Raw genomic sequence first — 14,677 nt, forward strand, 5'->3', positions numbered from 1 at the left:
TAATACAATTCTTTCTGCATTTTAATGTTTGAAGTAATAGCTCCTGGATTTATAAATTAAGACGTAATCCTACTGTCTGTCTGCAACTCTGTAACAACTCCAAGTAAAATCTATTTCCTCTAGAAATAAACCTACACTTGCGAGGTAAGATTCCAAGGAACAGGCTTTATTAAAATTATGACAGAACTGATAATTACTCCATCTTAATAGATATAATTTAATCAATGGTCTATAGTTTTAGTATGGTTGTTTACTGAAAAAGAGAAATATATTTACAATATATGGAGATGAAAGAGCTAACACAGCTATTTTGGGAAAAAGGGAAACAGAAAGGAATGAGAAAGAAAAAATACAGAAACTGTATGGGAAGCAGGTTCTGGGCTTCTAAAGTTGTTCATTAGTTTGATCTATAATTATGTATTTAAATCTATACAGGTGCTTGTAACACCCAGATCCCTGGGGCTGTTAAGCATATTCCAGGCTACCTCAAGTCATATGACTAATACCTGTCTGTCACATGCAGATCATGCTCTCATTTTTCCTTCCCAGAGGAAGAATGACAAGTACAGTGGTTTATTCGTTTGGGTTTTTTTTTCTTAAATGCTAAAATACCAGGTTTCTAACATATTCATAATAGATTATAAATGGCCTTTTGATTGGTTCCTTAGCTTCAATTCCACCCCTAAAGGGAATTCCTGAAGAAAAACATTCAGAAGTTAAACATAATTTATTCAAGATAAGATTTGAAGATACAAAGAGTTAAAGACCAGTCCTGATAGAACTATCACTTTACAGGTTTGGTGACTTTCTGACAGAAGGTTCAGTTCTATCTGAGGAGAAAAAATTGCTACATCCGGCATGCACAAGATACATTTGGTCCACATCTATTCTCTCAGCTGGTATATTAAGCGTAATTAATTGTATCAGGTAGTATACTAAAAATTTCATTAGTGTTACCTGTTGCACCAGTAACAAGGTATTGTAAGATCTATAATGTAGACCAAAGTGCATTCTAGCCTTTACCACACATCCTTCATTATACAGTATCTTAACACCACTGATACTGGCTGATGCAACCCTAAAACTGTATGATCCAAGTAAGAAACTGAACTGGGTCTTTTCAAACCTACTTGTGTTTAACTGTTTTCCCAGACTTTCAAAGACCAACTTTTACCAGATAATGCATCACAAATGTGAGATACATTTTTGCCCCCTAAAACATGCATGTATCTCTGTAAATTTCAAATAAGAGCGAGAAACCTAATACTTTCAATTCAATTTGAAACAGAGACAATAACTAGAATAACACATCTTCCATTTATTACACACTCTCATTTTTTAATGCATTAATTAATACACACATTTCCTTTACATTACCTTGATCAACTTATCCATGTCACTGTAACACAGAGAATTGAGAGAGATTTTAAAGGGTCTCCAAACTGGATTCAGGTTGTTCTTAATAACCTGTTTTTACAAAAAGGCAAAATACTATTATTCCCAGGAGTGAAAAGTAGTCATTGTAATGGGTCATACCTTCACGCCATGACCTTTGTAAGCAAAACCAGTTGACTAATGCTGCTGTCAATCACTTCCTGCAATCCAAATCCTAGCATATAGGATATATAAACAAATACAACATTCTAAACAAGCAATATCATTGTCCAAAAGAGACTGTATCTTTCAGCTGCGTATTTTTCTAGACTGCACTGTGATTTACTATATCATTCAGCCACTACACTGCAAAAATTAAATTTATCTTTACATAAATATTGCCTTTTTTTTTTTTAAATAATCACACACATGTAATATATACACACGAACATATAAGAAAGCGTGGCTTACCAAAGAGAAGTGGAAAACAATTACATTGGAAATTCTGAATACATCAATGCTCTGGAGATTGTAATTCATTCCAGCTTCTATTTATTCTGAAATGCCACTTATGGAAATATTCCCTCAAGAAATTCATCGTATACTTAAGCAGAAACAGTACATGAGGATAAAAGGTCTCAAATTGAACACTAAAAACATGGCATTTAAGAATAATACTGAATGACCTTCAGAATTTGTCAACTGGAAAGTATCTGTAATATACCCAAAACATCAAATAATGATCTTACAAAGCACAAGAAACTACACATAATAAGCAATACTTAATTAATAATACCTAATAATAGTAATACTTTTACTTCCAGCACTGTATGAGTGGAAAGGAAAGAAATACCTCCTTTGAAAATGAAAACAGTAAATAATGGTTAGGAACATAAAAAGGTTTTAAAATTTGTAACATAAAGAACTAATCCTCCAGCCGGTTCCAGGCTGGAATAGCAAATTTGGGATTTATTACTAAAATTGAAAATGACTGAAATCCTCATGAAAAAGATAAAATTTACGCAGAAGAACCACCTTACAAGAGAAACGAGTTTTATAATTCTGACACGAAAAGGATTTATACTTCTCCAACCTCCATGCTTCAAAATTAACACAGTCACCATTTCAAATGCGCACAGTACCTCAGTTGTGACTAGGGCCTGCGCTTCCACTACAGCGAGACATTTTGAACCTGCTCCTACCCTGTCAGCTGCTGCCATGGCACCTCTGCACCTCCTCCAGGGTAGAATGCTGCTGCTGCTCAAGCACGTTTTCCTTCACTCAGCATTATCCTTGGCTTGCCCTTGCTATGCAACCATTTGGTGTAATTATTTTCATTATTAAACAGTACAGCTAGGTGACACTGACCTAAGAACAGCACAGCCGCAGGAATGCCCTCAGAGCAGCACTCAGACAAATGTCCCTGTGTGATACACAGTACCTTTTCAAAACCTTTGTTTTCTTTTAGACTGCAGAAAGTTTTGCACCAGGGTTTGGCTTTTTGTGGGTGGGTTTTTTTTTTTTTTGGTTTTTTTTAAGTATTTTCCTTTAAAACAGGATGGCATAAATCAGAAACAGAGTAAGGTAAACTTCTCATTCTATCATAAAATCAGTGGAAGATCTGAGGTCACTTCTAACCAGTCTGTGTGTCAACTATCAGGCCATTCTCTTCTTTTTGTAAGGCACTGTACCTCTAGTGCTGTGACACACTAGAAATCAAATACCTTTAATCTCCAAGTTGTTGACTGAAAATATCCTACCTCTGTTCTGTGAACCATCACCCAGTTTCCATCTCCAGTCTGCTTGTGGAATTCCAGATAAGGATCTGACTTTCCAAAAAAATCCTGTATTTAAAGAACAAGTAATTATCCCAGAACAGCCTGTGGCACGAATGCTATGAAATGCCAGTTAAAGCACACTTAGATTAACAAAAAGCAAACTAAATGTTCATAGAACAAAAGCTTTAGATGAAGAAAAGCAAGTCTGATGAAAGAGGGAAAAAAACAGGGCATGTCTGTCAATTTAGGATAAAAGTTCTGTAGTGTTCACATACTAGATACCTGACAACTCATGCAAAAGAATATTTATACTATCCATCATAATACTTCTTAGTTAGAAAACTAAGGATTTCATCCAGTTCAAAAAAGTATCATTAAATCAACTGGGAAAGTAACTTTTTTTCCAGTATTAATTTTGTTTTTAAAAGTCTTTCTAAATAGTCATTTTAGCCAGCCCCAAAACATTTACATAACAGATTTATACACTCCAAGTGCACTCTTGACCAGTTATTTCACAGAGCTAGCAGGTAATCATTTATACACCTATTCAAACCAATCAGTATACCAAACTCCCTTATCTTTATGATTAAATGTAAGTATTTACATTTAAATGGAAGCATGCTGTTCACACACTATTCTGAAATGCACTTGGCTTTTTTAGAAACACGTTATAGTTCATTTCAAAACAGCTAATAAAGTTACTGTGAAACCATCTTTCTTCAATTTATTAGCACAAGAAAAATCTTAATGGATTTATTTCAGAAAAAACCAAACCCAACAAAAAACAAAAAACGAAAAACCCCAAACATTTTAATGTTTCCTGTTTTGACAAGATTCTGATTTCACTAAGAAACAGCAACGGCTTAAATACCTTGTTGTCCAGTTTCCTTGCTTCTACTTCCAACACAACCACCCTGTTGTCCTTCACTTCTTCTGCTGTAATCTACAAAGGCAAACAAAATTAAATTCTTAATTTGTATTCAGGAACTACATAGTTTTCTCATATTCACAACAGGTCCATTAAAATAAATCACGCTTGCTCACAAATGAAACATTAAAAAATGGAGTGGGGGGAGGGAGGAATAATTTGATCTGATATTGGGATTCACTAGATGACGATACTGACAATTAAAGATATTGCCCAAACAGTAGCACACTGGATGCCGTAATTATTTTATGGATGCAATGAGACCTAGAGATGCAGAAGGTGGGCTGCTCTTCTTCTGGATGACAAAAAAATTAGTGGAGGGGAAAAAACATAAATAAAAAGCTTTAAGATACCTTTTACAGCACTGTAGGTTACACATACTGTGTTCAAACCACTAACTCAAAAAAACCCAAACAAACAAACAAACCAAACACCAAAACATTTAAGTATAAATACTAAATACTGTCTTACCGTAATACTTCCTCTTCCAGCAGGTCTCCCATTTTTGAGTACTAATGGTTTTGTTAGAGTCCTGCTAGAAACTATCTGCCAAGACAAAATTTGTGTATCAAGCATTAGTAGCACAATTTAATGTACAAGTAGCACAATTTAATAGATTTTCAAAAGAATGAAATCAGATAGTGGAGTATTTTCTTTTTAGTAATTTTTCCTTTATCATGAAGATGACAGCATGGCATTTACTTTTCATGATCTTCTATAAGTAAATAGGTAATACTTAATACACTTCAAAATTTTAAAATACGTATGCAGATGAACACATGCAGAGTTTCAGGAGCACTATGAAATGAAATGTCTTCTAGTAACATGATACACATAATGGACAAATACCTTAAGTTCCAATCTCAAACCGTTCTTAAGTTTTTCGTATGTACCATTCAAACACATGCAAGCCACGTTTCATTAAGGGGTTCAGCAAACAGATTTATAAACACAATGTTTGTCAGGGAAACAAACATCAGACTCCCCCTGCAGCGTTTCTAGTTGATTTTACTTTATCCTCTGCTGGCAATGCTTTTCAGAAGTTTGTCTACTCATTCTACAGGTCCTTCTTTAAGAATGAATGATTAATTTTAAATTGTTACTGAATTTCATTTCACCATGCCTCTGTCTCCATAATGCACTGAAAATAAAAATACTTTAGATGCAGGGGAGAAAAAATCCCAAGACGCCTCTCCTAGGAAGTGCCTTCAAAGGATCTATTAGAACAAGCTAAAAAGAAGCTGCCTGATTGTGATAGCACCAATAGCAGAATTTGATTGGGAAATGGGAATGAAATCAACAGTAGGCAGAACCAGAATCATTGCTGCTTGCCTTGAGTGGAAAGAAAATTACAAGATTAACATAGCCCTTATGAACATTCTTTATGTTACTATACCCAACTCTCTTTTTATGGAGCCTAAAAGTAAGAATTTGAGTACTACAGTAAATAAATAGCAATTACTACTTTGTGCTCATTGACAGTCCACTTACTTTCAGACAGGAATCTGGACAGTCACCATCCTAAAGAACATTTCAGGGCACCATCGCAAGACCTTTTGCAAATAAAATGTACATACACTGAACTGAGGCTTGAAGAAACAAATTAAGGGAATCCTATTCAGTTTAAGAATACTCCAACTACACAAGAAGATAGTGGTAAATTTAACGTAACTTATATACGCAACTTTTATTTTCTTAATTCTAAGGGAAATCATCTGCATACTTACTTGTCCCAGTGTACATTCAAATTCTCCTAAGAAGTCATCATCACTCAGATCAAAGGTTTTGTTATCGATGTCATATATTCCAAATTTAAGTTTCTGAACAAGCTCAAAATAGTAATCAATTAGGAATTTCTTGGCGAACTTTGGGTTCAAGGAATTCTTAACTCTCTCTGTGCGATCAATCTGCAGTTAGAAAGATACCGCTTTATCCAGTATTTCACCAACCAAACAAGCATTCAAATAATATACTATTAAAGACTTTCAAAAATTCTTCTTACTATGAAGTATAAAGCCATATCTTCCTACAAACCTTTCATTAACTATAAATATATTTATATATTTATAACTCAAATTTATATTTGTAATATATTTATATTTTTCAAATATAAATATGTTACAAAATCCACTGCTGTAAGTCAGAGAGATATTGGAGGAACTGTTTTTCTTTGCTCCCTGTAAGGGGTATTTATTCCTGCATAGAGAAGACCAACATAAAAATGATATATTGTCAAATTCAGGATGAGACCCCAGAACTGTATTTATGCTGTATTTATAAAAGAACATCTAACCACTTAGAAGACTTATTCTGTTGGTCCACACGTGGCTGGGGGAACAGTGCTAAAAATCAGACAAGTGTAAGTATTAATTAGAAAACAATTATTAGTGTGCTGCCTGTGTAACTATTATAGACATAATCTAATGAAAAGTATTCAGAGGTGCTGCTATATGATTAAAATATTTTAATGCAATCATACACTCCAGTGTTTTAAAAGGCCCAACAATGTAAATGGTGGTTTTAGCAGATTCATGAGAAGCATCACACTGTACCTCATACCACTGCTGACCACTGGTGCTCTGAAGAAGCACGCACAGCGGGTCTGACTTGGAACCAACATCTTTATCCAAGAGACTGGTGCAGGAAATAGTCAGCTCCACCTTTGTCACACACTGTGCCGCCATTTGTTAAGCTAGAAGGCATCAACAGAAATCGTTATTTTAAAAATGGACTAAAAAGCAAACAACGGGATTGTCACAATGCATTAATTCTCCGACTGATCACTAGAACTGTTAGCTTGTCAAGAGTGAAATTTGAGGCTCCAAATGCAAATTTTAAGATTTATGATGTACCAACATTACAGTATTACTGTCGCACTCTTGGCTTTGTATAAAACTTCATTTTAAAATCTGCACATAAGAAACAAGATCAGGTTTCTTAGAATGCTTGAGGAACCAAGTAGAAAATGGGAGATACCACAAACAGGAAACTGTTCACAGTGAACTGCTGACAATAAAACTTCACAAGCTTTAAAGTACATCCTGTAATGATGTATGCCACACAAATGCCAGTATCTTGTAATGTAAATATTAATAAGAAGTCAATGAATAAGGAAAAAAAGTCATGTGACATACTCCCCAACCAAACCTTTGTAACAAAAAGCTGAAGCCATGAGCATGGCAGAACTGGAAAAGGAGTTTAAGTGGGTACCAGGAATAGCTGATCTTGCTTTAGCAAATCTTCAAAACCACCTAATTTTTTATAATAGGGATAAAAAAACTTTGAAGTCAAGTAACAATCAAGAATTAAGAGGAAGAGCTCTTTTTGGAGGTTCATTTGAAAATAAAGAACAACTGAAACCTTTCTTATGTTTCTTCTTAAGTATGTCAATCATTCTCCACTGGAACTGAAAAGACCAGCAGATATTACAAACCTACAGAAATAACTTCATTACCAATTATGAATCCCATGTTGGGATAATTGGCATTTGCAAGCCAAATTAGTTCTGAGCAGCAGACATTTTGTCTATAAAAAACCCTCTATAATTATACTCTTCAGGAACACAACTGATCATTTCCAACATCTCTTTGGGAGGTGAGCCTCTACAGTGCAACTGCCCTTGACTCAGAGACTAAAACTTCCAAATCTTTCCACATGCAGCCTATCTTGGAAGTTCCCAAGCTTCTTCAGGTTCTCCTTTTCCACAGTAAGTCCATAGTCTAGACACAGTATTAACTTATCTTGAAAGTGCATGAGACACTAAATAGAACAAGAAAGGAAAGGCATCTGCTTCTATCTAGCCAGCTCACTTGCACCATACACATATAGTGTACTTGAACATAAAAATACACTTAACCCAACACATCTCTCTTCCTTTCACTGTATTCCTATGACATTTGGTGAAAAGGAACTTTTTTTTAGAGGCAAAAAGGGAAAGGAACATGGAAAAGAGGAATGATGAATTGAAAACAGGAGGAAAAAACAGAGTGGTCTGAGGGAGTTTTCATGAGGCTTCTTTTATTCCACCTGGGCACACTTCACATAGTGCCTCTCCCATCTTGCTATTTAAGAGATGGACATCTGTTTTGCTGTTTTGCCAACTTAGAGATGGACCTTTGGAGAATGAAGTAAATATAAATCATCTGTGAAAGAACCACTCAATCATCCATGCACACACATTATTTTTAGGAGGAAGCATGTCAGATTTATGGAAATCCTACTGAACCTCCCCAAACACCTAAAAATGATTCCATCTTTGAGTATCTTTTGCTCCCATGACTTTACCAAGTTTCGGTCATTGTCCTTGAGGGGAAAAAAGTGAAAGTCTAAGTATTTAAATTGTTTTAAAACCAATGGCTTTTATGCTTAGAAAGCATACCTCTAAAAGCAGTCTGCCCCTTTCCCCCTGGTTCTTTTTTACACTGGTATTTTCCATTCCCCTCTTGCTTTCCTGGCTGCCAGACAGAGCTCATTAATAGTCAGTGGCTTTGCCCACAGAATCCAGTACAGACCAGTGCATGACTCCTTAATGCCAGTTTCCAAAAAAAAAAACAAACTTTCTGCTGACAAAATGATGCTCTATACACAGTATTAGCTTACCTTGAAGACTGAAAATTAATTTATAAATTGTACAGCAGAACTTGCAGCATCCAAATTCTGAACTGCAGCAATGTATGGACACAAGGGAGATAACTCGTTCCTGACCCTATGAAATGTCTAGGCCACTCAAGAGCATGATTAGGTCAACTAAGTATATTACAAATTCTTCTGCTTGAGCTGTCACTATCAAAGCAAAACTCTACGCCAAGGACTAGTCTTTCCTTGCAGTTCCACCAATCATAATGTTCTTTGAATTCCATCATAATGACTCTACTGGGGATAAGTGGTGTCCACCAAATAACCCAGCCAATGTCTGCTTTTCAACAGAAACTGTAAACACAGAATTCTAACTGCGAAGGAACAGATCTATCATCAGAATCATCTTTTAACAGAGCATCTGGGAACTGTCAGACTGCAGCAATCCTGTTGAGGCTGCAATACTAGAGAAGAGTACAGGCTTGCCCAGGTAACCATCCAGAGTAGTACAACGACATGTTTATAACTATAGGTGCTTCCCCATCTGACAAGCAGAAATACATAACTACAAGTAGACAAAAGGACTAATGAAGTGAGCACTGCTCTAGCCGGGTTTGGCATCACTGCCTTCAGTCAGAAGTCTCAAACCTGTTCTGATGTAAGCTGTTGCTGTCACAGAACATTTCCTCATTCCCGTGAGCTACTGACAATAGACCCAAAATCCATATTTTGTAGTCACCTCATGGCCCGGATGGACACAGAAAGAGCAGGGAAAACAATTCCGAACTTTCTAATAAAGTCTATTGCTGATCAGCTGACCTAGCTATAATGCTACACTTAAAGCATTTTGTCTAAACTGTGCGCCAGACTGAAACAAGCAGTACCATGTAAAAAGGGTGCTCCAATCCTTCTTGGATTATTAAGTATTTCCCACAAATCTGGGCAGATGGCAACAAGGAAATAAATTAATTATTCAGACAGACTGTAAAAATTAAAGTCTTGAACCAAGTCTAAACCTGTAATAATGCATATGAAGCTTTACTGTCCTGAACATTCAGTGTATGCAATTGTTCACGCTCTGCTCTTTCAGACAGGACTAAGACACCATATCCTGCAAACAGAATTTTTTGCGGTAAAGATCTCTAGGCCTGTCCCCCGTAGAACCTCTTCTATTGCAAGACCAAGCAATAACAGCACTTCTTACAACAGTCTTTCACAAGAAGGGTGAAAGGAAGAGCTGGCACAAAGATGGACAAAACAAGGTTTAAATGAAAGTAACCTGGGAGACAACATCTGACAATCTAACCTTCTCAATTCACAACCTCAGCATAGCCCTCTAGCCTGTCTTTAGAACAGTTGCATATGCAAAGAGCAAGAGAATGACAACGTACTCCCAGAAAACACCACATCTGCTGCAAGAAGCTGACAATGAAATTACAACACATGGATGCTTCTTTCCACTGATGGGGCTAGTAGTAACACAATTTCTACTGATCTTGGGCTACTTGTATATAAACATACGTTAAAAAAAAATCTCAAGGTAACCCTTCAATTCTCAAGGAAATGGACAACCTCACAGGAGCTGACATTTCATGTAAAGTTACAAAGGCTGTTTCATAATCGCATCTGAAAATTAGAGGCTGCTCTAAAAGCTGTAAATCTGAATTCTGGCTCCTCTTTTTCCCTCTCTCTCTTTAAATACAACACAGCTAATACAATTGTCCTGCGGCACTAACTGATGTGCTGACAAGTTAAGTAACAGAAGCAGCTCAAAGTAATACATCTCAACTTTAACCACTCTGTATTTGAAGACTCACACAAACCTTGAGTGTAAGCTACCCCTTCTCACATTCACTACTTAGTATGCATGAAGTAATTATGTAACTCTTCATTGAACAAGTGAGATTACACTGATAAAACCCTAATAACCTCAGAACTCATTTTACTGGGGATTACTCCAAACAAAAATAACGAGTTAACATTTAAGAAATCTGAGGCATATGAGCGTGTGAGAAGAGAGACATTGTTTTCTCTGTGGGAAATGAATCATCTGTTTATACAAGCTTCATCATACTCAGGCAGCTCAAGTACTTATCCACTGGACTGGTAGCACACTGGCGTAACAAGTCATGCAACTATTTGTAGATAGACATAAAAATCTATCATTAGGTTACCTTGCCAAAGAACACATTCAGAATTCTATTTTTAAAAATTCCCACCGCACAAACCAGAAACTATTAATGTGTTTATTAATGTGTGTAAACTTATAGGATGCTTGCTCACCAAATGACTTAGAAACAGCCATTTCTAAATACCCTTCTGTTGACTTTTTTATTCCTGAATATGTGCATTCATCCTTTAGACACATCTGTAATGCTAAAGATTCTTCCCAGCATCCTCATCACATAACACTATTTTAAGAATATTGCATCATGTTTTGATCCAAGTGAGCTAAACTATAAAAGGTAATATTGTGCCCTGAACAGGAAAATTAAGAAACACAGATGTCCTAAAATCAAAACTTGGTTTTAAGCAGAGAGCATTCAGCCTGGGGAAAATGTGTTTCCTGCATGCGTGTTTTATCAGAATATTTTAAAATCAATTACTTTATGGAAAACAATCTATGGACTACGCAATTTTAATAGTATTTTAAATAGTGTATTCTTTATTGCAATTTCTCTGTGTAGAGCCACTGACTGACTTTACACAATCAACATTATCTAGAAGAGAGAAAAACTTCTATCTCGCTAAAACTTGCTGCGTTTCATTGCAGGAACAAGATGCAAGTGATCACATGTTTTAGACTAAACCTTCTTACAGTCCATTTCAAGTCTGGCATGTTGTGACACTTCACTGTTACAAATACCAGTTCTTAAACATGAGTTTATGGCAACTTACCTCAGAGGTCCGCCTCTGGGGTTCTTGGAAGAAGGCTAAGCTTCAATAGTAGCATTAAAATGTTGAATGAACGCAAACTAAAACCAAGAATTGTTATTCCCATATATCAATCAAAGTAACAGGTTTAAGTGCATATACTTTGAGGAACTAGAGTTCCTCAAAATAAACAACCTGTCCAACAGTTTTCCGTGTCCAAGACAGCAGCACTGTAAAGATTATTTAGGGAAACTCAGAGCCATTGTTAGAGAACAAAGGACAATGTAAATGAGATGTTTAAAAAGTCCAGCAAGAAAAGCCCTTTAAGATTTCAAGAACAAACATTGGATTACTTTTTTTTTTTTCCCTATTCATATAATGCTTCCCCCCCCCCCCCCCCCCAATAAGGCGATGGCATTTTCAAGTAAGTAGGCCAAAATCACTGGCTTCCAAGCTCCCAATGTGGCTTATGCTCTGAGAAACCAATGCTTTCCTACGCTGCTAAAGCTAATGGTTGCCAAAGAAAAATCCATAAAAACATTATTCCACAATGGTCTGGCATACAAAATATCATTTTATATCTCAGCATAAACAGTAACACTAACCTGAAACTGACAATCACAAAATTACACTTTACTACTGCCCAGATGTATTTCAAACCTTCCTGTAGGCAAACCAAGAGCTCTGCAGTCAGCTGTTCTTCAATTCACTATCACAGCAGCTACTTGCACTCTGCATTCACTGTGCCTGGGAGGCATCATACATGCTCTGCATACACACAGGCAGTAGCACTGAACAAAGGCACACAGCAATCATGCTGCTTCCCAGAACCATCAGATTATTGCACATGTGCTAACTACCCACCATGAGGATTTCGTAATAACCCTCCAGGATGTGAGAAGCACTGTAAGCAAGTTGCCACCACTGGAACTAATTCAGCTGGCTCCTAACTATGCCTTGCATAAAGCACTGAGTGAACACGTGCACCTGATCCACCTACAGGATAGGAAGGATCTACCGGATACAGGCTTCTCTCAACCACAGAAGAAAGTAGGAAGCAAGTGATCCAAATAATTAAGAATATTTCTTAAACAAATGCTCAGACTCAGAAACACAGCCCCCAAACTCCTATACTCAGAAACCCTTCAAACACTTAATAATGCCATTTTTAAAGCCCTGAGCAACAGCATCTCATCTAAAGCAATATTAAAGATAAGCCAAAGACCTTAAACATAGAATTGTTTAGGCTGGAAAAGACATTTAAAATCATAAACCAGTAAGGAGCACCATAATTCTACATCCTATCTGGAAACTTTGTTGGGTTTAACAGGAACTAATACCTACAAATACTAACTCGATCATGTATTATGTTGGAAGAGCACTCTGACTTTCACTGAAAAATAAACCAAATTAGTAAGGAAGGAAATGTGTCTTACTACTTAATTTTGTCCCTAAAGGTATCACCTAAAGGAAAACATGGTAATGACAGGATCTGATTCTAAATCAGAATAGGGGAAAAAGGAAAAATTAAACTCCATCCCAGGTAATAATATTAACCTGTCAAGTTCAGTTTTATTCCTCCTAAAAGAACAATCTTTGGTGGTGTTTGTACAAAATAGCTGCTATGGCTTCCCTTTAGCCTTAAATTCTGAAGAAACATTAAACGCCTTGGGCATAACACAAGGCTGTAAAACCACTGTGGTACAGGACTGCTACCTTGGAATTCTGGCAGATGACAGTTAATAATGGCTTAGTTATTCAACCTACCAGAAATGGATTTTTGCTTTCAACACTAAAATTGGTCTATCAGTCACTTGAAAAGAAGTAACTTCATTCTTACTGGAAAAACATTGAATTCTTCCTAACACTATAACAGAAGAACAAAAAGACCTCTGTCTGGCTCTTCTTGCTCCTCTACCCATTTATTGCTTACTTTTTTTCTTCTAATGTTTATTGGTGTTCTGTGCACTCTCTGAAACCATCTTACCTCTGTAATTATACATATCATAGGATCACAGAATGGTTTGGGTTGGAAGGGACCTTAAAGATCATCCAACCCCCTGCCATGGGCAGGGACACCTTCTATTAGACCAGGTTGCTAAAAGCCCTGTCCAACCTGGCCTTGAACAGTGCCAGGGATGAGGCAGACACAACTTCTCCGGGCAACTTGTGCCAGTGCCTCACCACCCTCAGAGTAAAGAAATTTTTTCCTAATACGTAAAGTTTAAAATTTCAACTTAAAAAAAAAAAAAAAAAAAAAATCTGGGATTAAGTTTGTAACTAATTGCTTTCACTAATAACCCTTCTGTACCACCGTGAAACATCTCTAACCTGAACTTTCAGGGACTTAAAACTCCCAAGAAAACAAATGTAAGTTTTGGAGGCAGGGCAATGCATATTAAGGCACCCTCAAGATATGAGTAACGAAGCAAAGTGAAAAGCTTTCATATTTTAACTTTTCCCTAGTGGAAGAGTAAATTATGACAACATGCGTGTCAGCTTGTTGTGCAACTGCAATTAAGACAGAAAAAACGCAACCACCCACTCTAGCAGCCGCTCAGGAAGAACAGCGAGTGTTCTAGGAAAGACGATGACTTCTGACAGCTTCCTCTCTAAAGGGAGCAGCGCTACACCGCCACGGACGCTGGCCTCCCGCACTCCAGCGCTCCGGCACGCAGCCCTACCTGCACGCAGGCCAAGGGACGGCGGATCAGGCGACTGACGCCGGAGCTCCGCCGAACCCCGTGGCCAGCCCCGCGGAGGGCGGCCCGCGTCTGGGAGCAAGAAGCGGTCCGGACACCTGCGGGTGTGTCACCAGAGGGCACGGTGAGGGCAGCTGCCGCTAGCGGCACAGCCGCTGCCCCGCCCAGCTCGGCCCTGCCCCACTCGTCTCTCCGCCGGAGGGGTGCATCGCCCGAGGGAGCGGAAGGTCCTTCTCCCTAGGCCAGAGCGGAAGCAATCCCGCGGCAAATGGGCAGACGCGCGGCCGGCGTGGCGGGCACGGGAAGGCGACAGGCCCCCCCAGGCGACGGGCCAGCGCTCCCCGGACGCCTAGCGTTCTGCCCGGCCCGCAGACAACACCTAGCCTAGCCCAGCCTAGCCCAGCCTAGCCCAGCCCAGCCCAGCCCAGCCCAGCCCGGCCCGGCCC

General features: G+C 37.9%; 1 protein-coding gene across 4 annotated transcripts in view; it reads right to left on the bottom strand.

The window, feature by feature from the left end:
- The window catches only part of CPNE3 (copine 3), a 44,671-nt gene that overhangs the window by 10,388 nt on the left and 19,606 nt on the right, over nt 1–14,677 (bottom strand). For 2 of the 4 annotated variants that reach the window (XM_030508287.1, XM_030508267.1), the window contains exons 2-7: nt 6,633–6,772; nt 5,808–5,987; nt 4,552–4,626; nt 4,024–4,095; nt 3,135–3,218; nt 1,378–1,467 (exon numbers count right to left, since the gene is read on the bottom strand). In XM_030508287.1, coding sequence (XP_030364147.1) covers nt 1,378–1,467; nt 3,135–3,218; nt 4,024–4,095; nt 4,552–4,626; nt 5,808–5,987; nt 6,633–6,764 — 633 coding nt within the window. In that variant the 5' untranslated portion in view covers nt 6,765–6,772. Of the gene's footprint in view, nt 1–1,377; nt 1,468–3,134; nt 3,219–4,023; nt 4,096–4,551; nt 4,627–5,807; nt 5,988–6,632; nt 6,773–10,050; nt 10,703–14,213; nt 14,325–14,677 lie in introns of those variants that run through there. The other 2 variants (XM_032920340.1, XM_030508277.1) reach the window with 2 other exon arrangements.

This window comes from Strigops habroptila, chromosome 1 (assembly GCF_004027225.2).
Source record: "Strigops habroptila isolate Jane chromosome 1, bStrHab1.2.pri, whole genome shotgun sequence".
In the NCBI taxonomy this organism is placed as follows: domain Eukaryota; kingdom Metazoa; phylum Chordata; class Aves; order Psittaciformes; family Psittacidae; genus Strigops; species Strigops habroptila.